The 25,334-nt window shown below is 41.2% G+C and overlaps 1 protein-coding gene across 1 annotated transcript; it reads right to left on the bottom strand.

Annotated features, from left to right (window-relative positions):
* Positions 1 to 3,631: 3,631 nt before the first annotated feature.
* Positions 3,632 to 17,985, bottom strand: T265_13447 (hypothetical protein; the record flags this gene model as incomplete). The annotated part of the gene is made up of 4 exons (XM_009168902.1): positions 3,632 to 3,721; positions 4,133 to 4,373; positions 5,575 to 5,737; positions 17,913 to 17,985. Coding segments are annotated over 4 exons (564 nt in total), but the record flags the coding sequence as incomplete, so codon positions are not given.
* Positions 17,986 to 25,334: the final 7,349 nt, after the last annotated feature.

Genomic DNA, 25,334 nt, shown 5'->3' with positions numbered 1-25,334 from the left:
CTCAAATGCCACGCAAACGCACACAGTATCCACCAACTGTGCATTGATGACGAGGCGTTTGCGAATCACTTGCCAAGCTCATCGAACAGGACAACGACCACCACCACTAAACTCACCCGAGCTACCAATATTTCTATATATTACCAACCTTAAAACATTTTTTAGGGCAGGAAAAATATCACCCATCAGAACATGTTGATTTTGGATAGTCTCTGGAGACTTCTTCCAAAGTTTGGGCTCCATCTATGAGAGAGTACATCTATGAAAAGTATTTTTAGTAGTCCACCAGGTGGTCTCTCTATAGCTCACCTTATTCCTTCCGAGCCGAAGGTGAACCTTTTAGAGAATATATTTTTTGAGGTTATAGAACGTAGGTGCACTTGAACAACTCTTCGGATCAGAAATCAGCAAATACAGTTTTTTCATTGGGATTGAATTCAAACACCCTGGCTTATGAATCCTGTTCAGTTTCAAGGTTCCAAATAAAGTGTTCCCCGGATTCTACATCAACTCACTTGTTGGTATTTTAGTCAACTTATGCTTTAGACTAGTGAATCTTCTCATTAACCAGACCTCGGTAGGAAGCTCTGAACAATCGTTTACAGCAGGATCATTTAACGTGTGTTGGTTTTCTCCCTTTCTAAATTTTCACTCCCAATCTCTCTTGTGACAGCGAACGAAGTAAAGATGAAAGATAGAATGTGCAGCAGTCACACTTGGATAGAGAGATCAAAGACTGCCACTGGTCATGACTAATTATGTACTGCTTACCAGCCGACACGGCTTCCTGTCATAAATTACTTTTAGAAGGTGGTAGGATATATTTCCTGTAGCTTTCAGAAGGTGACTCTATTAGGAAAACCACAGAAATTCTCGTCAACATACTGAATCCTTCTGAACTCTATCATTTTCTAGACGCCTCTAGAAGCAAGACGCCCCTATAAGATCAAAAACGTGCCTCAAGCAGGCAAGATTGCATTCTTCCAAAAGTAGAGAGGCGAAACAGACTTAGCAAGAAATCAGGCTCTTGAGAAATCAAAAAGAGTGTTCTTTGTCGGTTTATGACTTATGGTGTGGTCATTCTGGTGACGCTGTTAACCCGTGCTCTCCTACTTGGAAGGTTGAGATTCCCCACACAAGAGCTATAAACGCGTAGTCGAACTCCAAAGTGATGAACGACTTGTATCGAAATGAATCAAAGTTCCACATGCGTTCATCCTTATCATAGCCACTGTTTCTTTACTGCTACGTACCACCGACAGTTCTAGCGGGTAGAACACCCAGCTCAAAGCGGTTCTGCAACACTACTCCAATATATGTGCGATAAACTCTACAGGCCAATTCGTTTCCAGCTGAAATTATGTTGAATCCATCGGCAGTATTCCTTCTGTATGTTATTAGAAGGCTACTTTTGAAGGGATGACTAGTTTTAACTGTATATTTTAGGATTGTAAAGAATAGAAAGGCACTTGCAAGTCATTCAACATTTTCAAGATCGTTGGAACCTTACTTGACACCCTAAGCAACCAATCACCATACAGAGTACCACGTCGATATTAAACGTCCCTCTTAGTTTCTCCAACCCAGCTATGGATTTAAATGTGCTTGTCCCCCGAGTGTACTCCCGAATGGCTTTAATACATTGGACCGAATGATAAGTCTAATCAGTGCAAAACAGCACACTAGCCTGCCATCATTTCTTAAGCTGTGAGGTACCTAGGATCCAAAATCAATCGCTTCAATGGAAGAATTCTTGAAATCTCAGTATTTTTCATATGCCTTCCCAGCTGATATGTAGACTTCAGTATCAAAGGCAAAATCTACAACAGTGGACCACTCTGTCTTGCTGGTATGAACACGTCACGGTCGTTCAGCATTTCTTTGCGTTACGAGAAGCATCAAAGCCAATGACTCGTAATTTTGGAATTTGGAATGGGTTCTGTTGATAGATTCGTCCTAACCATCATTCACAATTAGGAGCGTTCTTCAACAGAAAAGCACCCTGTCTTGACTCACTTTTGAGACTACCAGTGTGAAGATTTGAGCCCAGCCTGATGTTTTTTGGAGCATACTAGATTGATAGATGATCAGCTACACAAAGGTTCAACATCACAAAAGGGTTTGTATATTTGCTGCATCAGGGAGTGCTTGGACCCAGTTTAGCCTCACATCAGGCACCGAGGCGAAGCTGGATTGAACTGATGAGAGCATAAAGTGTTTTAGCTGTCCTCAATTTTGGGACAGTTCGTGTGGTTGTTATTATTTATTCGCTTTTTGCTAATTGATTTCTAAGGGACAAAGCTAACCCAATTTGCCTTTGTGGTTCTCGATATGACGTTCTCTTTGCACAAAAGCTTTGGATTCATTTCGACAGCAGTCGAAACAACGCACAACCCATAGACTGTTGGACAATTACCCTACACTGTCTGGTATCAATCTAATGACCGACTAATAGTCGTTGCCATCGGAAGTCTACCTTATCTGTCAAGCTTTTTAGTCAAACGGGCATCGTACGATGGAAAATTCCAGCGAATCATAAACGGCTTATGTGAAGGTTTTCGACATCAGGCAACTTTGCGATACGATGATCTCAGGCCAAGGTCATTCGTCTTCACATTCCTGGGCGAATAAATTTTTTCAGTTCATGCCACCAAAATACTTCTTTCTGGCTCTTTCAGACAGTTATGCAACACTGTCAGTATCGGTTTGAGGGAAACGCTCGAAAACACCATTGAAGTGATTTGCAGCTAAAATACTCTGTTTCACAATTAGTCGAAAAAACTTCATGTTACAACCCACTGTTCACTCAGTTTAATGCGGACCAACAGTTTTTCCGCATGATTCATTCGTAAATGAAAACCGATCCATCGTGAATGAGAAGAAATGCTTTAAAAATCAAAATTCTTTGCGAATATACACTCATTTGCAAACTACTTTGGTTTATTGAGAGACTCACCTGGAACCCAGCTTAATCTCTCGGTTGTGATGTTTCCGGGTGACTGAGTGTGCTTCACCAGGCCGCTTCATTTTTCATTCGTTACGATTTTCGAGATATCGCGATACGTATATGTTTTGTAATGCACTACCCATTAGGTCGCCGGAAACTCCTCGAGGAGTTATTCGTTACGATTTTCGAGATATCGCGATATGTATATGTTTTGTAATGCACTACTCATTAGGTCGCCGGAAACTCCTTGAGGAGTAGCAAATCAGTGTATATTTGCTAATTTCGTGCAATTTGTTTTCAAGTAGAACATAGGGTTGACGGAAACTCGGGGACTGCGCCTACCTGATGAGCCCCAAGAAGGGCGAAACCGGTCGAGGAGTTTTCAGCAACCTTATGAATAGCGCAATTCAAAATTCTTTGTTTTATGACCAAAAGTGAATATCGGTCCAATTATTTCAAAAAGGAAAGGCTTAGGATTCTTTTTGAGGACTCCAAATCATGGGCAGACTAGGACGATTGTTCAGCTTCAACCATAGTGTAACAGTGAATCCTACCCACTCACCTTGACAATGGACCAGGTGTCCATGTCGGACTAAACAATACAAAGTTACTGAATGTGGTCCGCAATTTCAGATCCCTCACCCTTCCTAGGCAACGCACAGATGTCCAAGTAAGACCTCGTTTTAGAAAAGACAACTGTATCGCAACTCTGGTGGAGACATTAAGGATGTTAGTTGCGCCGTCTGCCTATTCTTACAGTCTTGTGCTGGTCTCCTTTAAAATTTAAATAAAGAACTAGTTCCACCACTTTAAATATTGAGAGACTGTTTAAAAGTGCTATTACGTAGTTCAGTCCTGTAATGCGTGCTTTCTTCGTCAAATCGTCATAAAAACGACGTCCAGTCCTGTAATGCGTGCTTTCTTCGTCAAAAACGACGTCTAATTAGACGGCGTTTTCAGTGGTCTCCCTAGCAGCCTAACAGTTTGAGTGCATGAGATTTCATACGTGAGAAGGACGGCTGTACCTGTGGATGTTTTCGGCCAGGTTGGTTTTTTTCAGATGAAAACTACATAGGAAGTCAGTAGTCTAGAGCTTTTCGGATGCCTACTCTTATCACTTTGCGAAGGTAAGAAGACCTGTACAACGTTAAGTCAGTGAGTTCCCACTATACTAAGCAGACATACCTGTAAGCAGTTAAGCGGTGATCACTGTTGAAGTAAAGTGAGCAGAGGATCCAAAGATTTACAGCGAAAAGCATTTGAAAACTGTGGTTCTCAGAAAGTGAAAGAGAAGTGGAACATTCAGTAGAATGAAACCTACTGAACTTAGTGGGTAAAAAGAAAAACTCATTTGTCTGTTCACTGATTGTTTGTTTGTTTACTTCGGACTTGATCTCATGCAAGTTTTCGATAATCGAGTGCTCTACTATGTGTTACTAACGAAGTAGATTCAACATTGGGCCAATACAATCTCCTGTGGACCTTCGAAAGGCATTTGCTTCAAATTCTCTGGCTCCCATAAATTTAAGAATTGTGGGCCCTGTAACAAACTCCTTACATTTCAGAGAGTTGGGTAACATCTGTTGAAAGGAAATGCGGGCTGCTGTGTGAGACGAGTGGTAGTGTTCACTCCAACTCCTTTAACACTACTCCTATTTGTCATTCCTTTGTCTTGTTCACTTGGTTCTAAGGAAAGTTCAAACGATTTATGATATGCAGCTGTGATATTTCCCCACCTAATTGGGTTCCGTTAGATTATACAGGCATGTGCGGAATCGGTTAATAGTCCACACTGACTCCGGTTAGCCATATGGATAGATGCTTTGCCAGCTGATTGTTTTGGCGGTCGCTGATTGGTTCGTATTGAAAAGGCCTAGGCCGGAGGAAAAAATAAATGCCTTTTTTGGTCCACCTATCTATCTCGATCAGTTACAATTTTTGCCATTTGCCCAGTTTTGCCACCATATGTCTAGATATATAGGACAACTGTGTTTATTCCACTCATAAATATGTTGTGGACGCGTCAAAGCTATCGAGAGAAAAGTGCTTATAATTGTCAAGCTAGTGACACCACAACTGAATTCAGTTTTTTGCCCAAACCTCTCAAGTGATCACCTACCGTAAATAGTTGTTTAAGCGTTTTTTTGACTGTATGCAAATAAAGCGAGTACTAATCGATCGACTCTAGTACAAGGTACAGCAAAATAAACTTTATCAGCGAGTCCTGGGTGCAAATTCCCGGCGGAATCATTTGATAATGGTTATGGTTTGAAAAGAAAATAGGCAGTTGGTGGGTTTATAATTAAAGAACGCCTCGAATTTTCGCACCCAATGTCATCGAACCAAGTAGCCATACTAGCTAATTTTCAGGGCAGATCAAATCAATGTTGAATGTCATTTAACAGTTGTGTTCAGCTGTTTCGTAAGGTGGATGGGTCAGGGTGAAAAACTAGGTTCTGCTTTCGAGAAATATACTCATTTGCAAATCAATTTGGTTTTCATGAGAAACTCGACTGAATCTACGGTTTATGATATTCTACAACAAAATGTGCTGCACACAGGCCGCCTCATGATTCAGTTGGCACGATATTCAAGAGATCGCAGTATATTTTCATAAAGGAAACTACTCGTAAGGTTGCTGAAAACCTTTCCACAGCCCACACCCGGTTTCGCCCTCCTTGCCAACTGAAATATGAGGCAGCCCATGTGCAGCACATTCAGTTGTAGAATACCATAAACCAGAGATTCATTTGAGTCTCTCGTAAAAACCAAATTGATTTGCAAATGAGTCTACTTCTCGAAAAAAGTTCAATTTGGGTTCAAGTAGGACATAAGGTTGATGAAAACTCGGGGACTGCGCCTACCTGATGAGCCCCAAGCAGGAAGAAACCGGCCGTGGGCTATCGAACAGTTTTCAGCAACCTTGTGGGTAGGTTCTACTATCTTTCAATTCATGATAGACTTTCGTTTACAGCTTGTTAACCTGTACACATAAGTATGTGCCGCAACTGCTTTGTTCCAGGTTGAGGATGATTAAACTGATTTCGATCCAGGTAACCCTCTGCTTGCGGTAGAATTTGTTCTTGCACTTCTTTGCTCTTACAGGGATTTTATGTTGAACCAATATTAGCAAATGTTGTATTAGGATGAATCAGTGAGTAATATGAAACAATAGTGATGCCTTTTGGTTTCTTGTGGATGTTTTTTTTTCAGATTTCCCATAATCCTTGTGTGTCATACGAGATCTAAGGAGATGAACAATTTGGTCATCTCTTTATGAGGATGGGACTCATATGGCTATTCTTAAAATGTCTTCGTTTGTTCAGAATAATTGCAGACTTCTGCAGTCTGAATAATTGTGATGGTTCAACTAATAAGTCTAGAGGTGACTCCAAGACCCGAGTATGATCTGCTTCTTTTTGTATTTGCAACGTAGTAGATAATTCCTGTTGAGTTTTCATAAGCTCGGAAGAATTTCATTCTAAATAGGCTGTCGTGCCTGACTACCCCTCTACCTCTAAGGACTTATTCATGACCCATTTTGACCTTACCTTGCAAGAAATTTGTTAGCTAGAAGCGCAATAACCCAAAACATGAGAGCTGATCGTGTCAAGGAATGTATTTCAGGTGATTAACAAAGTTCGAAAGGATGACTGTTCAGTAAAACGAAATCTCGCAGTAAGCACAAATCCAATCAAGAGACAGCGGTTTGTCCTGACTGCTTACACCATCCATAAAACACGTCACTTGACCGACGGAACCAACTTTTCGATGGTCAGTGTTTACTCTTGCTGTTTCGACTTGGGCCCCAAGTTCTAGATATGTTGACCTATTGAACGCAGTAAATGCAAGTTTATAAGGGAATTTATGTCAGTGTGAGTAATTTTTCCGCGATTTTCACTTCCTCCTATATGTGTTTATGAGGTCAAGATGTAAAGTCTAAACAGATAGATACCATGCAAAATGTAAACGCCTGGACTGTTGAGATGGTCTCTCAACCAAGAAAATAAGTTTTACCTTCAGAAAAAATTTACAGTCCGTGTAATGTATACTGAGGCCTTCGCAGAAGTTCCGGAATGTCAATATGCAGAAAACTGGAAACAGTGAAAAGAAGCTTGTCAGAGTGAAATGGCAATTTTTTATTGGAAGCCCCAATTATTAATTTCAGGTTGTATATCTCGAATGCGCAGAAACTTTGGAGTGGTTTTGTCGTCACACTTGGTGGGAGCTTAGCGAGGAATTCAAAGAAATGTTACTGCTTCGACACTTAGACGGAGCGTCATTCACTTTAAAAGACAAAAAACCTTCAAATAACATTGAAAGCTCGCTCGTACACCGCTTCACCACGGAGATAAAATGCTATTCAGATTCCTGTCAACATCGTTTACATCAAGGGTGGTTACTGCAAATTCTTGCAGATATTTTTAGAATAACGGCCCGGACTCCGCCGTATTTCATTCTTTAAAGAACAGAAGCATCCTAAAATAAAATTTTAACACGTGACCAAGGCCTGCACTGCCAAGCCATCAACGCCATCAAGGATGATTTTTAACAAATATATTTTTTCGCCGAAAAGAAATAAATAGTCAGTGGTTGAAAGTCTGCGCAAAAATTAGTTTCGGGTGTAATGTCCGCGGTTTTGGAATTGACTTAGTAGTTTTCCAGGAAATAAGCGGTGACAGGTTCATCACTGAATGTATAGCAAAATGAAACTACTCACAAGGTTGCTGAAAACTGTTCGATAGCCCACGATCGGTTTCGCCCCTCTTGGGGCTCATCAGGTAGGCGCAGTCCCCGAGTTTTCATCAACCGTATGTTCTACTTGAACCCAAATGGGACTTTTTTTTCGAGAAATACACTTATTTGCAAATCAATTTGGTTTTCACGAGAGACTCAATTGAATCTCTCGTTTATGGTGTCCACCAACTGAATGCGCTGCACACGGGTGGCCTCATGATTCAGTTGGCACGATATTCGAGATGTCCCGTGAAAACCAAACTGATTTGCAAATGAGTGTATTTCTCGAGTATAGCAAAATGCTTTATAGAAGTGTCAGAGCAAAATTGCCAGGAAACACGACTGTACCTCCGATCAGTCAGAAGGCAACCTGCAGCAGTTTTGTAGTTCAGCCCTGCAATCTGAACTGATTTGCAAATGAGTATATTTCTCGAGTATAGAAAAATGCTTCATAGAAGTGTCAGAGCAAAAATGCCAGGAAACACGACTGTGCCTCCGATCAGTCAGAAGGCGACCTGCAGCAGTTTTGTAATTCAGCCCTGCACTTTCTCTATGTCAGTTGATCGTAGTTTTGTTTTTGCAAATTCTGAAACTAAATTTTGATTGAACTTTTCGACCGGGGACCAATGATTGTTCAGTCTCACACATCTGGCCTGGAGTATTGGTGAAAAAAGTATTCGATGACCTTCCGCAAAACCTTAAAATGACCTCTTAGCTTTAGCGAAATACACTAATTTGCAAACGAATGTGTTTTTTTCCGAGAGACTCACCTAGAACCCAGCTGAATCTCTAGGTTTTGATGTTTCCAGGCAACTGAATATGCTGCACCAGGCCACCTCATGTTTCAGTCACTACGACATTCGAGATATCGCGATACATGTATATTCGTAATACACTACTCATACGGTGGCTGAAGGTTTGTCGACAGCCCACGACCGGTTNCCTTCTTGGGGCTCATCAGGTAGGCGAAACCCATGAGTTTCCAACCTTATGTTCTACTAGAAACCGAACTGCACGAAATCAGCGAAGTACACTCATTTGTAAATTATCTTGTTTTTTTTTCCTTCTCGATCTTTCTACAGCCACTAAGACTAGTGTTGGGAACGGAATGAATTCGTGATTGTCTAAATTGAGAAGCACGATCTGTCGCTGTAAAATGGTCCGATGTGCTATCGAAACTGGGAGTAAGATCTTCATCAGTCGACCAATATAGTTAATACAGCGGCCCGCAAAATTTTATCTGAAGTACGCGCCTGCCAAATCAAATCACGGAACACTTCAGACATCCAAAATGATATTTTAATGAGTCTGACCAGGAGTACAAGCCTCCAAACCGAAGTAACCCGATGTTCACTTGATTTATACTTATTTGACAATATTTTTGCTTTAATTGATGGCCAAAAAAATCGTGCGACAAATAGGTTTTGGGTCCTGCCCTTTTGGGACAGCTCCTGTGGAGAAAAAACACCGTAGCTTTTTATGGTGGGTGATTACCCTAAAGCTTTGAAAAATATTTCCTGTTCTCTTTTGATTCACCTGCTTGTGAGTTGGTCGGCTGATAGAATAGAGAACGATTAAAGGAAATAAGCTGCACATTCCATTGGCTAGATTTTCACACCACTTGCATGTGACCTAGTCAGGAATGATGTCTGGTCTGGTGGGCCAAAAGGCTGTATGAAAAGAAGATTTTCGAACGACTGTACTGTGGCGAGTTTCCAACCTGTGAAAATATAAAAACCCACCAAAGTTACTTCATTTGTGCTGGGCAAAAGATGCATCTGATGCTGCTAGTCATTGCTCACCTCCTGTCACAAGTTTTGGCTGAGGGTACGTCTTGTATGGTTAATTTTCTACACAATTCTTCTTGAAAAAAGTTCTAATGTGAACATGAAAGTTAAGTATTTATTATCCGTTTGCTTGCACAAAGTTGAGCTATTTCCTCGAAGTGAGAAGAATCTAACTGTGCACTTACTGTCCTCGTCAGCTTATGATTTTCGCCAAGCGATTGTATCGCTCCAAGTATCAACGAGTGCCTGTTCTATCTTTCAGTGATTGACGATTTTTCTTCTGAAAGAAGGAGCTGGGCAAGCCACATTCCCTAGTACTACCGAAGAGATGACAAGGGGTGTGTGGATAAGTAGACTTTACATATTCAGATGAGTGAAGGAATTTAACCTGAACATCACTGTATCAAATTATGAGGAAACATTCTGATTCGTTGTTCTATTGGCTCTATCATCTGGATGTATTTAATTTCGGGCAGTAGTTAACGGGAAATAAAATGATAATTTCGAAGGGAGAGCCATAACGAAGGAAACCGGTATAAAATAGCCGAATTCTCCCAGCCTTCATGACAGTACACCATAGTTCATCTGCACGCAAAAAACAGATGCTTAATGGGTAAATTATATTCAAACGGGTAAGTGTTAACTTATGCACTGTCGGTCTGTTTTCTGCTATTCAGATCCACTGGGTTAATTTTGCCATCTGAATCTGACAAGTTTATTCAGCTGACTCTATTGAACACAGCAGATAGTTTCCACAACACATGGTATCCGGTAGTCATTCATGGGCGAAGCATAAAGTTATTCTACCTCCGACTGCTGAAGAGTACGAATAAAATAGATATTTCGGGCTTGTTGGGTGATCCCACTGGGAGTAGATGAAATCGGCCTTCTGGAACCACCAAGTAAACTCAGCATGGCGTACAGAAGGCAAAAATCCCCAGAAAAGCCGAGCCATACCAAAAAAGGTGTGTTCTTGTGGCAAATACGGCTCCGTTGCCTTTATTAATAGTGAAAAACACTTCACTCTTATTCCAAATTTATCAGTCGGCACAGTCTCACTTGTATCTGGCCGGATTGTGCCAAGTACATAGAAAACAGACCACAGTCGACCAAGCGTCATCCATCATACTCCATGTTATGGAAACGTACCGTTTACATGACCCTATCAGATCACATAGAACGGTGATACGTAATTTGGACCCCATAGTTTTTTACCACACGAAGACCACGCTAACCAGTGCGATGCGAACATGAGGAATGGACCCGAAACTCCTGTTTATTTCGGAACCACACTGACTCAATGCTGTTCTTCGTCATGGGTCATCATTCCCGTTCTTGTTGTTATACACCCTAGCCACCATTTGCTCTAGTCACGATTCCTGACCAAGGTGACAAGTGACGATACTTTTGAGTACCTCTCTACTCCAAATAAAATTGGTGGTAACCCGTGGCTAGAACAAGTATTTGGTGGATTCAACTATTCACTGTGTTCAGAGATGCTCTACATAAATAAAATACATTGTGTCTTGGTCCCATGCATTCTTCATCTGTGCATCCAGTCATTTTTTGGCCAAGCAGCAAGCCACTTTTGAACAAGCAAAAAGGACGAACGAATATTTTACAGTAAAGCTTATCTGACCTCAGAATATCATATTCAGCCTTCTCACTCCATGGATTAGACGTTGGAAAGACATAAATTATACGCAGCCAGATTAGTCAACTCAGAGCCGACCTGAAAACTATCCCTTTCCGAAGAAGGAATAGTTTGGTTCAAACCAATCATTGTCTGACACGGGAGTAACCGTTCAAACACTGGAGGAATCGCTTCAACCAAACTGTGGTTTTTTGTGAACTAAGGGCCAACAATTTGCAAATACAAGTAAGCATTTGTCTGAGGGGACGTTATCCAGTGCTGACTGGGTAATGTTCATCATTTTTCCTTTATATATGTCCAGTTGAGAACATTTAAGCCGGAAGCACAGTTCATCATCTGTGCAGCTTGAAGAATAATAAATTTCGACATCCAAGAATCCCGTACGCTAAACCAGCTTGAAAATTAAACTGAATTTCTTCATATTTGGGGATATGCAGTTCTACACAACTCGCAGTATTCATAAACATTATTAACAATTCATGTTTGTTCACGTCTAGATGAATTTTTTGACGGTAACGGTGCTTTATTTTTGCTCACTAGATGTTTACCCGAGGATAAGTGAGTTACAATATGAGTACTTCAGCTGCATCCTTCTCCAAATTAACCGACCAACTTTAGGAAATCTCTGTTGGATTTGCAGAATTTTAGCCTTGTTGAAAAATGCTCAGACTAAGAGAACATTGGTGTTTCCCTTGTAGACGCAGAACAGGACCGTTCACTGTTGAAACCAGTTTTCATGCTTTGCGATTATGATGAAAAAATGAATTAGGGGTATTCAGTCCGTCTGCCGCTACCGATTTCTCTAAATGTCTTGACTACGATGTCCGCCAAAGCTACTTATTTTAGCCACGACAGTGGTTTGTAAAATAAACTCCACCATAGTACTGCCCATTAGCAATATAAGGTAAACAGCCTTGTGGTTCGACCTAATTTAACCTACTCAGCTTGCGTCCGCTCGTTTGTAAAATAAACTCCACCATAGTACTGTCCATTGGCAATATAAGCAATATAAGGTAAACAGCTTTGTGGTTCGCCCTAATTTAACCTACTCAGCTTGCGTCCGCTCCCCAACACGACTCGTCAAGTTCGGACTGCAGACTGACCTTAACGAGAAAGAAAACTGACATTTTCAGGCGAAATTTACGACGAGATTTATGCCGTGTCAAAATGGCTAGGAAATTTTCAACAATTCGGTCCGCACGATTTTGGGCTAATTTTTTCATAGGAATCGGAAAAGGCACACTTAGCTTGTAGGGGCAAATAATTTCTATTTGACTACCACAAACTTTAGCTCGACTGGGTACTTTTCAGTGCATATATTAGGTACTGAGTAGCGAGACTAACCCGATTAATTGTGTAAATTTTAGAGAGCCGTGGTATATTCTTCTGGGTATGGGTTCACCAGAGGTCGAATTATTTGTTTTAGTCTAATTCGAGTGTAGTGCAGTGCATTTTTTAGTCGAATCACCCAAATATAACGCAGGTTTCGGGCTTGTGAATGAGTTATGTCGGCTTTTTTTTTAACCGTAGCACCCTTTCGGTCCCTAAATGCCATGCCATCCGAAGGTTGTACGAGGGCCGGGATGCTGTCAGTCGAAAGGTAGAGGTCGGGTTCGAACCACGGACCTTCAAGCCAGTAAATTTGTGCCCTTACCCCTTACGCCATTCCGTCCTGCATTGGCTTAAGTGCTTGGATAATCTCGTCCACGAAAATGATCCCTTTGAGAACCAAAAAAAGATCTTTCGGAAAAAATCTACTCTGAAAATATAAAGCTAGCAAAGATCGCAGGGCCGCGTTAGCTGTGTTTATTTTTTTTATTGAATTGCGTATTTCTTGTGCGTCTGTCAGATTTCATGCCACCCTAGACACCACGCAAGAGTCTGGTATCAAAACTATGGCATTAGACACTGCGGAATCATGGATTGTCTCTGAATCTAAAAGCGCAAACGGAGCACGAATTCACAATACATCACGCGCTCGTTCTTCACTGTTACGGAAGCTAATTCTATTAGCAAATTTGCAACTGTTAAGCGGCAACTAGGAAAATTACATGAGCATCTCCTAAATTAGAAAGGTGTCAATGACTAGGGAGATAGTGAAACTGGGTGTGCAGTAGTCTGGTATGGCTATGTGAATCAACTCTAAAATGGTACATATATTTTGAATAACCGTCAGCACACTCACAGATCGTACTGTGAAGCCGCAGTGTTAATTATTCCGTATCTGAATTCCAACCAAGTATAAACTGCACTACAAAAGCTGTGTGCTGGCAACACATAACTGAGAATACTGCAGAACAACCTAATGACTCCATTTTCATATAAAATATAAATAGCTGTTATCATCGTCAATCTATCTCGTCAATCTATCGTCAATCATCGTCAATCAATCTCTGATAATTGTAACCGCTTACATTGTAAGATGTAAAAATCCGGGACAGTTTCATCAGGTCTGGAATAATCACCGTCTGGTTCATCGATACACACACCAGGGTGGAACCGAGTCCCCTACACGTAAATTGTACTCGAATTCAGCTAAAGGAATATGACGTTTTAACAATGATACAGTAATGATAGTTCATCGAGTTTGTGTTTACCAATGCATTAAAGATGAAGTTCTGTAAGCGGTAAAGGCTCTGAAACTGTTTAAGAAACGATTATATGAAAATGACAAGGAACATTGAACTGACGCCAAAAGGATGCACAATATCGAACGGAAACGGTTTGAAACAATAAGATTTAACGAACAGCCGTAGGTTTTCTCTCCTGTTCACGTCTCATCATCGAAACTCTGTTTTGAATAACCTCAATAAAAGATAGGATTGTCTGGTGAGCAAACGAGTGGTTGAGATGGGATCCCGTTGAAACTTTCATGAAAACCAAATTAGTATGCACATGAGTTTGCTGCAAAGTGTGTACACTTTCGCTTCAAGTAAAATAAAATTGACGCGCACCCGAGAGCTGCACCTATAAAGTAATCTCGAGGAAGGGTGAAACGCTGGAAACCACATTTCGGTATGCACCTCGCACCCTCAATGTGCAGAGTTATGCTCAAGAACGTCCAATCTCCCAAGATACTCCTTGTTATTCAATGATATAAAGTTTGTAGAGAATTTTACACACATTGGTAGCTGTATTAGCGTAATTGTGTTAGTGGGTCTAATGACTGTATTATAGCAATCTCAACGGCCCGGATCAGCTTTACTAAGTTCTGTTACCTGTGAAGTCAAAAAGGAATATCTGTTGGCCCCAACGGTCTCATGTACAGGCTACAATGAAGGCTGTATTGTTGCGTGGTTGTGAGACATGGCCTTCTGAGAAAGATAATTTGAGACATCTTCGGGTTTTAAGCCACCGAACCTCAGAAGCGTTGGTTGTGTCGGACGGCGTCAACGGATTTGTAATCGGTAATATGTACTGCAGTCGAGGAAAACATCCAGCTATGGTGGCCCGGCCATCTGCTGCGAGTATTATCCCGTATGCCTCCTTGGGAAAGGCAAAATCCCCAGGGTGTGCACCTTATGGTTTGATAGAATGGTGTGAAAGAGATTACGAAGAGGAGCTTGAGTGTTATTGGTGCGGTCCGCCTCCCTGGACGAGGTGTCAATGACCTCCCCCGTGCTTGGCTGGAGACAATAAAAGAAATGGTGGTTGATCGATGTGAGCGTCATTTACTTTCTTTTCAGAGTGATTGATCGTTTGGATGTTTAAGCTTGTCAGAATGCTTGAGACGGGCAACCATCAGGTTGCATTTATACCCACTCTTGTCTTTCAGCTGCGGAGCTTCGAGTATAATTGAATTAACTTAGTGGTTCTAGGGCAGCAGTATCATCACTAATTCTTCTGTCTCTGATGAGCAGAGTGATGCCAATTAAACTCCGCGCTAAGGTTTATAATGCTTCTCGGATAAATTTTTTAGCACAGTTCTATGCTTCCCCTAGGAACCTCAAGAGCAGTCTTATTGGCTTGATATTTTGAGTTTTTTTTATTTCGAAGTGCTCTATACTTAAAACATGGCTCACAAATAAGCAAAGTTTGGATTTAAGACTTGACTTCACGGAATCATCAAGTAAAACTTGCGCTATGTTTTATCAGATAAACGAATCAAAGTCGCTGTTGAAACCTAAGAAATGATGCGAATATCAAACAGCGTTTGCTCCTAAATGGAAGCTTCTAATAACCTAATTGGATGTGACATTGAGAAATTTCATGGTGGATAAAACCATCAACCATGGGAAATTATCAACTTATATTTACATTTGAACTAGTTTTATTAGGTTTCGGAACCTTTCAAGACCATCCAACCTTACGTGTTGTAAACACTGCGCATCAGTTTGGAAATAAAATGGCTTGTTAATAGGTCTCATGTGATGTTGAAGGGCGATTAAAAGCGAAAATCATAAGGCACATGGTGGGGACAACCTGAAAAAATTTTCGGAACAGAAAGCAACAGCTGTTGCTTTTCGAACTCATCATCTCCAGCTCACTGCAAAATGGCAAAATTAGAATGTTCTGAAGAGGAGCCGTGGAACGCTCTTCCTATCTTTCCCGAGTTTGCAATCTGAAAAGTATTTGATTGTTTCTGAACTGGTAGGCTGGAGTTTTGTTTCTACATCTTCGGGATTGATATAGTAGGCGTGATCTAACAGATAAATCTACCAATGTGCTTGGTTCAAAGTACTAAGCTTTTGTAAATGGCTACTGTAAGTCTGAGATCTGAGTGAGGGCCAGAGGCATCCGGAAATTCCAGAAGCCTGATGTAAGCCTGTCCAACAGAGACTATTATTTCTACACTGCATGTGAGAACACAATAGAATAGCTCGGGACTATTGTCTTGTTGGTTCCTCAAGAAGCTCTGGAACACAACACTGTTAGACCTCACTCTATAGGTGTAGAGGGATTAGACAGTCTAACAATTAGCCCCAGAAATTTTGATTTAAAGACTGAGTGTCCGTCAACTTACACTATGTGTTTGGTGAATTGGTCCATAGAGCATTTATTGTACGATTCCTGAATAGTCTATAGTTGACCGGTTGTTTTATCCTTCTTCGTTGCTGATTGGCTCATGCATGCTCCATTTCCGGGTACCAAGAATACGGCCGGCTCCTTCGTTCATTAACCCACGCCGTCCTCTAGCGGCCTTGTGCATTTTTGGCAGACCAAAAGGGTTTGGTTGGTTTGTACCTTTGGAGAAAGATAGACGTCATTCGCCTCGAGCTAAATGGCTTGCCAGGCCTCGAGAACACTTGCCACTTTTAACTATAGTGTTATATAGTATAGACGTGATTTTCCCACAGTCGTTTTAAAGGTAAGGTCCTTCAACTAGGTGTTGTATGACCTTTCGCAAATAATCACTCCCATTCAGAACGCTACCAACCCTACCCTAATCTGCCTTTGTAATCGCTGCACTGACCACCTGTTTTCAAGATACTTAGCCCAATGCATGACATTTGGAGCTCCTGGCTGCTGGGACTTCTTTCAAGTGACAACGTGGATTTAAGGTCAAAGCCAAATTGACTGAGTAGAGCCAGTTAAAGACAACTAAACATAACACACATAGGGTTAGGTGGAAAGGTCCTTCTTTGCTGTACATCCGCTGGTTCGTTACCTCTAGGAGCTTGAGTTCAGGCATTTGCCAAAATCTGTTGGCAAATTGCTTTCACTTGGTTTGTTTCCCATATCGGTGTCAGCCGTTTAGTCTAATCACCTATCTAGACTCAACATACACGAACCACAGTACACATGCCATGCCTAGGACCTATACAGTCTGCCAACTTCTAAGTACAAACTTCGTCCAGTACAGTGAAGTTTAAGTGGATGTGTAATTTCAAGCAATTACTGAGTAGGGTTAGGTTACGACAAAGTTGCTTAATATGGACCAGAAAATCCTAAGTTCACACTGTATCCTATTAATACTCAAAAAGCACAACCACCAACCCACCGCTACGCACTCCTACGCTCCACAATAACGCACTGATTATGTCACCTCGATTGGTGATGAAACGTTTGCAAACAAATTGCCCAGCACAGCGAAGAAGCCAACGACCACCATCTACGCTACCTGAGCTACCAACATTTTCCTCTACAGAAAACTCAAAAAGCAGGTGTACAGATGTCAGTTAAGCACTTTTTTACGACGGTATCTTTTAGGAGTCAACAACTCATAACTCCCCATGCACAATTTATTTTAGTTGTTGAATGTGAAGGGCCAATTGTGTACAGGGGACAACCATTTCCGTGGGAATGGGGATTAGCCCGAGAGGGATCGATTGCTTGGTTAGAAGTTGAAGAAAGACTTCGGGGTTCGGTAAGTCCGCTTTCAGTAGGCAAAAAATGAACAAACCAGATAATGTTTTTTGAAAACAATGCGCGAGATTACGGTTAATTTTTCGCCAAGGAGTTTGAGGAGTTGTTTACATTTTGTCAGCAATTTAAGTAGCATCTTAGTGTGCTGGCGATGTGTCAGCATGTAGGTTCCAAGTAAAACAAAACCGACAACAGATGATCCTTAGCAGATTTCTCATTGATGCCATGAGGGGAATCATTATTGCTTATCTTTGTCTTCTATTTTGCTGAGCATGGGTTGCTAAATGCTCATGGAAAAACTATATACTATGTCGAGAAATACACTAATTTGCACATCAATTTGGTTTCCACGAGAGACTCAACTGAATCTCTCGTTCATGATATTCTACAGCTGAGTGTGCTGCACGCAGGATGCCTCATGATTCAGTTGGCACGATATTCGAGATATCACAGTATATTTTCATAGAGGGACTGCGCCTACCTGATGAGCCCCAAGAAGGGCGAAACCAGTCGTGGGCTGTCGAAGAGTTTTCAGCAACCTTGTGAGTAGTTTCCTTTATGCAAATATATCCTATCTCGTGGTGGGTGTGTGACATCTGCCTTAAACAAGCCTGACTACTCTCAACAATACACTGGGCCGGTGAACTGTCTCGATTTTTTATAAACTTAATATGCTTGTGAGTAGTTTCCTTTATGCAAATATATCCTATCTCTCATGTGGTGTGTGACATCTGCCTTAAACAAGCCTGACTACTCTCAACAATACACTGGGCCGGTGAACTGTCTCGATTTTTTATAAACAAACTTAATATGAGATACTACTGTTTGCCTCAGTCTACTCACAGACTGTTGTTCTCAAAGCACCAAGAACCTAACTTTTGTTTATTTAAACCGATCATATTTAGGTTAGCTCTGACTCAAGCTGACTTAAGGTAATCGACATAATGAATCCTTTTTACATTTTTGTCAGGTTGAGTATTATTCCACAGTTTGATTATTCTCCTTGAGGCAAAGTGACTTCCTCATTATTATCATAATTTACATGTGACTCATAAACTTCCACGTTTATTGACGATGTTCTCTTCCATTTCTTCGCTTCGTTAGGATGCCTTAGATTCTCCCTAGCCAATTTATTTGTAATTTTATAAAAATCGATTTATAATGTTTCGAGTTTATTTTGTTTTTCTTCATCTTACATCCTATTACATCAGGTTTTGGGAGGTCCCTCGTCGCCGGCATTTGAGGAATCTGTCAAAGGATTAAAACTACTGAATCTCAGTAGCACGGAAGGGAAAACCTATGCCCAAATTATGATTGAGTTCAACAAGGACAGTCTTTTGGAGCACAACCTGAGTCGTTTACTCGGGATGAATGAGCACATCCGCCTCGAAAGATGGATAAACAGATTTATGCCGAAAGCATTCAGCAACTTAAGTATGACGGTCAACGTAACCAGTAGGTGTTCAAAACGTAATTAAACGGTTTTGACGGTGTCGTTTCAATTGCACTGAAAAAAACTTTTCGTTTACCAACTCTAGTTGCAAGCCCTGAGAATTGTTATTTGTAAGAGTGAAGGCCAAAACAGAAAACAAGAGGACATGGCAGAACAGTAGTCAGCAGGTCAGCTTCCGAATGATCCAGCAACCATTTGTCACTATATATTGTGTGTAAATGAGGTTCGTGTGATTCCCGGAAGCATTTGAAAAGCCATGTAGGACGAAGTGAAAACGCATTGTCTACGGCTGTGGTTGTCACTTATCAACACTTGTAGTTGCTTAGCAAAAGGATCAATCTTTCAACGGGATAAACGTTAAAGGACTGATTCTGACATCCACTCACCATATTTCTGATCCCAGCGTTCGTAGCAGAGCCTCCACTGAATTGCTCAGAAATTTGTCTTTTGTACTTCAACCGAGTAACAAGTTTATTAGGTATCTGGATGATGCTATCATCCTGCCTAATTTGGATGCTACGCTGGGGGTTCAGTAGCAGCAGTAACAGTTTCCTTGTCGATCTTCACAACACTCCTGAACGGTCAATTACCCAGTCACTTTTTCACAGGCGTTTCACGAACTTGGACTTTTATGTTCACACGTTTTCTCCGTCGATATTCCCAGTTTGCCCAGAGTGGTGGGTAGCTACTGTACCTCAAACAAAGCTGAGCGTATTTTCCTGGGGAAAGGTTAAACTCAGAACAAAACAGTCTTTTTACATGCTTGGCACAATCATCCAAACTCTATTCTGTTTGACCGCATCATCATTCGTTGGGACAAGCATATCAGAGATGTCACATAGCTCGTGTAAATTGACCCAATACATAGTGATTCACTAGGTTTGGGTCTGAAACGGTCAAGTAAGAAGAACACACATGAGTTCGAGTAGACTTACCCGAACTCCACGATCAAACGTCTCCTCGTTCACTTACCAACCTCACCTGCTTATAATAAAACTATCCAAAAATAGATCTTCGCTGGTGGCTTTCAGTCACTCGCTGGTAGAGCTTTGAGAGTGGTTGAACATCAAATGATAATAAGCAAAATACACTCAGTTGCAAATAAATGTGTTTTTTCGGGAGACTCACCTGCAACTCAACTGAATTCCTCGTTAATGGAACTCAAGGCGTGCGCCCACCTGATAAGCCTTAAGAAGGGCGAAACCAGTCATGGGCTATCGAGAAATTTTCAGCAACCTTATGGGTAGTGTATCACATCTAATGATGATATTTGCAGGAAACAATAATTTTCCGAAACTACCCTTCTGGAAACAAGTTGTATGAAGTTAGCCAAAGAACTCTAATTAGCTTTTAGATTCAATTCCTTCAATTTTTCTTGTTTATTTACAGGGCTGGTTCACCTTGAGGCATATCGAGACAAAAGTAAGCTGAATCAGTACTTCAGAGAGAACACAAACCTTCACAATGTGCTGTGATTTTGAGTGTTCATTGCATAGACTGATAAAAATATATGCCAAATCATATAATCACCGTTTAATTATATATTATCCTATTTTATATAGTGTAAGCGTGTGTTATATCATATAACTATGGATAGGGTCAACTATTTTCAAGCCGGTTGATTTCCATTTGTGACTCAGTACCCCAATCTGTTCTTGAAATTAGAGACAGATCTTCGGTTTTGCTCCAAAGGATTTTGATATTACATTTGTTTCCTATTGGAAATCGAATGGAATGCCTGGGAATGGATGAAATTCAGTTCAGTTAATTACACATGAACTGGAGCTGAATGTTTGGCAGTCTAGGTCCAACGAGCAAAACAGTACATCTGGATTAGGCAATAATACAGACTGTGATTACCAGATGGTGTGGTGGTGATTTTATTATCTTTCAGCCTCATATCACACTTGTGGATAGATTTAGAAATTTCTGTTCCATCAACACTTAACCTTCATTGGATATCCAAAATAGCTTAGATAGGTTACTTGCTTTCTGTGGGTAGCAGCTGGTGTGTGAGGCTGGCTGAGTTTGCTTTGGAGTCTGCTTGACATACAGTCGGTCACTTCATTGTGGGACAGTAAACCACGGTCACTACTTCTTGGGGTGTGAGACACGGGCAGCTGAGGATCTTACAGGTCAGTTGCAGCTATCAGATCACACATAGTTTTTATTCTATGGGCATTAGGAGCAGACGGATGAGGGCAGTAAGCATCGTATTGAGAAATTTATTGGGAACTAGTTCTATGAACAAATTGGGTTAATAAACATCATGAAACAAACAGATGTACAATCAATAATAGCGCAACCCGTAAAAAGGGCAGTGAGGCAGCAGAACTTTCTAGAAGTTAGAGCGATTCAGTACCAAATGACATACGAACGTACGGATACGACCAGTAGGACAGAGCAAGTAAGCTTAGTAAAGAAAGCGTCGCAGAAAGCAGTCAGTACGTTCTGGATTTAAGGGAATCTCTCTTCAATATTTAGCTGACAGCGCGACGCAGTTGCACGTTTCAAATCAAAATACGCTCTTAGGATTGTTTGATACAAATCCTCAACAAAGATTATCGGGTAGATGCGATACAAACGTAAAATGAAAAAGGGCTACCAGGGTGGTCGAGTTGGCGCAGCGGATGGCGCGCTCGTTTACTTTCCTAGGGGTTCCAGGCCACTAGGGTGACCCGAATTTCCGTCGAAACAAACACTCAAAGATGTGTATAGTTGATACTAAACTGAAAGCAAAGACGGATGGCAGCAAAATCTTGATATCAGTTACCACAGAGTAAGCAGACCATAAGAGGGAGCGAAAACTTAAGGAACGGGCAGCAAGGAAGGAAAATGCCGTTATGATAGTCAATGTAAATCACGCTACTCATGAGTAGTCAGAATAAATAGGGAAATAACTGCTGTTGACTCTCAGGAAGAATCAATACGGGGCACTTAATCCCAGGTCGCTCCGTAGTATTGCGTTTTCAAATGTCATTTCATGTTTGCAACAGGAGACGACTGTGACCCTTGAGCGTTGTGAGTAAACAATCAAGTGAATGAGCAGCAAATGAACCTCATCTCCTTTCATGTGTCTTCTCACAGCGCGATGATAATATACTCGATGAGGGGCATAGTTATCGGATCTCGAATGAGCGGTAATCTTGGCTCTCAACAATAGCTAGATGAGTGAAGAGAAGAAAAGTGAAGAAGAAGAAGAAGAAGAGACCTGTATCAATATTCTGACTCCGTACTCTCGAATAACAAAACTACTGGACAAATAGAGTTGTATTCCATTTCTAATAGCGATCGAAGGCGGTCTCGAAAGAAGCATTTATTCTTAACAAAAATCACTGCTACTATTACCAAAAAGTTTAGTTTAAATACTAACGAATATCCTAATATCCTAGAAGTTCTTCTGTACCTTTGGATCCATCACAGGACCATACTCTGTGTGCTCAATCGCCGCTGCACGATTAGCAGATTTTCTTGGAGTGATTTTTACTTTTCAATGAGCTTTCTATGTTTTATAGGCCACTGAAGATTAAAAATCACTTTCAGACTGGTTCTACCAGATGAATGCTCGTATACTGGGCGAGGAAATCCCGGGACTGATATTCTTTCATTTGAACTCTGCATCAGCAGAGCAACTTTGACATTCAGTCCATAGCTAATTGTGTGGGGTGGTTGTATTGTCTTGATATCCAAATGATGATGGAGAAACGAGAAACAGACGACTAGCAAATAAGACTTGGGCTCTGCAAAATGATAGTAAGTGCATTCTACATCGCGTGTGAAGACCGTATTCATAGCTTGATTCCAGTATATCAGAAACAAGGTTCCAATGAAGCTTGATTGCGGCTGCGCAAAATCTTCTGAAGTTTCCGTTGCATCTGTTTATCGTCTCTCTTCCCGTCCAGTACTTCTCTGCGAGGGCTATGTCTACCAAGAAGGTAGATTAATGTCCTGGGATAGTCATTTGGGAACGTCCGGATCAAGTTTGTTCAACCATACCGAGGCGATGTTCCAAAGTTTGGTGAGTTCCAGTATGTCATTGCCTAATTCACTAGTTGACTATTGGGACACCTCTAAAAGTGAAACACTTTAAGGCCTCGACGAAGTTGCTTCGTAATTTGAAGGGATTTGGAAATCTAAATAAAATTCCACCTTCAAGTGAAGTCAGTCTATACCTAAAGGCATAAAGGCATTTTGAGCTTTTCCAACCCCATTGTAATTCATCAGCAGTATGTATTTTAGCATAGCCAGTGATTTTTAACCTACGACGACCCTACCAGCAGTTGAACACCAGACCCCTTTACCAGTCAATTAACATAGCCAAGTGTGGCTCAAATCAGTTCTTTCAGAAAGGGTAATAATTCACGTTTGCTTACTTTTCTCTGAACAAATGAACACTGTGGTTACATGCACTCTTTCACTCCCTATGGTAAATCTGGCTGAATTTCTCTCGTCACTTTGAAATAGTTACAAGTTCCTTCTGTTCGGATGGCTCAGTTCAATTGTATCCCGCCGCTTGTAACTCTGCTATCATTTGCTACGTATGTGTTTGGATCTACTCCTTGAATATCAAATCATCGCTGATTAATTAAGTTAATATTATTAACAGAACATACATGGTCCCTTAGGATCCTGAAAATCTTGGGATACGCTACGATGCTTAGACGCAGGTCGATCCCTCATCGGAAGAATCACATTAGCAAGAATCTAGTTGTGTTTCGCCTTGGTCGGGGAACCATCCATCATACATTCACCGTGTGACAGACATCGTAACTGCACCACTCTATCCGACGACCAACAGTGGTCGTATTTTTTTTATCTGAGACTTGCTCTTGACTCCAGCGATGGTCAGAAATTCGGTAACACCTGATTACGATGTCCCTTATAGATTCTTCTTTCTTATGAAGGCTTCTTATACCTTCTTTCATGGACGTGTCTACAGAGGTTCTGACCTGAGTTCATCACACGCAGTGGTGTCAGGCAAGGACGTCCACTGTCACCCTTGCTGTTCAACTTCGTAATCGATCTGATGCTTCAATCTTCACCTAACTCTGACACCTCACTGATCGAAATATCCCCTAGATGTTTGCTCCCAGACAGGGAGTACGCCGAAGGTATTGCTTTTCTTGCAGCAGACCGTTTAGAAGTGCGAGCTGTTTTAACCAGGCTAAATAATTTTGCTGTATAGTGCAAAATGCGCTTCACACCTGTGAATTGTAAAGTACTGTTACCAAATTAAGTGGAATCAAATCCCGACTTAGTGCCTGCAGGTGAACTGATCGATGAAGCAGATACAATCAGTTGCATGGACAGCTGCATAAATCCTGGCAGTCTGGAGAAAACGAAGTTACTTCTCGAAACGTGAAAGCCAGGACGCCGTTTGCTGTCCTCCGACATTCGTGGTGCCGACGTGACATCAGTCTGTCTGTCAAGGATACACTAACGGAATTCATTGAACCCATTGTATGCGTCCTTTCGTTCTTTTTACTTGTATCTATCAACAGTCTGTTGACTTCTTTTACCAAGGAAACTGTCGTCATTTTGATGCTCTGTGTTCGTCTTTTTTGATGCAATCTTTTTTTTCTATTTTTTAAAGTCATCCTAGTAGATGTTAAGTAGGATCCAGTCCAAAACGGTGACAGTGTGATCGGTCAAAAGCATCAGAAGCCATGTTTTGGCCACCTGCATTCTCGCCAGCTAGAAATAGTCAAAACAAATCTCTACCTTTCACCATACACTCTGTCTTCAAAATAGCCTTAGCCGCATTTATTCCTTGTTTATTCTTTTGGTTTTGTAAATCGACTCTGTGTTCCTGTTATCTGCGATTGTCAGAACAATTACCGGCCGGATATGAGCGCACACACTGAGCTTCAACCTCCTCTCTCAACCAACTTTTGGTTTGTGGAGTCTTTATTTTACATGACCGATGGAGTAGCAATGATGGAGGTCCTCTTTAGAAACTTAATATCTTAAATTCCGTTGGATTGTTAGCACAGAAGTGATTCTAATTAAACGCACCACCAATTTTTCCTTGTACATTCCTTGTGTACCCTTCAGTTTACAGAAGGTCTGGAATCAACCCCACTGAGCGGCCTGGTCAGCAAGGTAAAGCTACTCAGCTGTGAAGGAGAATACACTTGGGCCTTTATGCTGGCTTCACGAAACACCATTTGCAAGGTGGCTGTTCACTTCAACTACACAGCTGTTCTCTACAGAGATCTCAGCCTGCTAGAAAGTCAGGATATTGATGAATGGGGAGAACGCATAAATTATGCGCTGCAGCTTACCAGTGAAGATGGATTTCAGGAGGTAACGGTCGAAGGTAAATCCGTATGTCCGAGAAAGTTTTGGCAGTATTCAAATAAATATCCTCGATAGAACCTGAGCTGTGAGTGACAGTTCCGACTGGCATTTCGCTACAAAGAGTTTTCTTAGCTCAGTTATACGACGATC

The sequence above is a fragment of the Opisthorchis viverrini genome, assembly GCF_000715545.1.
Source record: "Opisthorchis viverrini unplaced genomic scaffold opera_v5_66, whole genome shotgun sequence".
Lineage (NCBI taxonomy): Eukaryota > Metazoa > Platyhelminthes > Trematoda > Opisthorchiida > Opisthorchiidae > Opisthorchis > Opisthorchis viverrini.
This window is presented reverse-complemented; position numbering and strand designations above follow the sequence as displayed.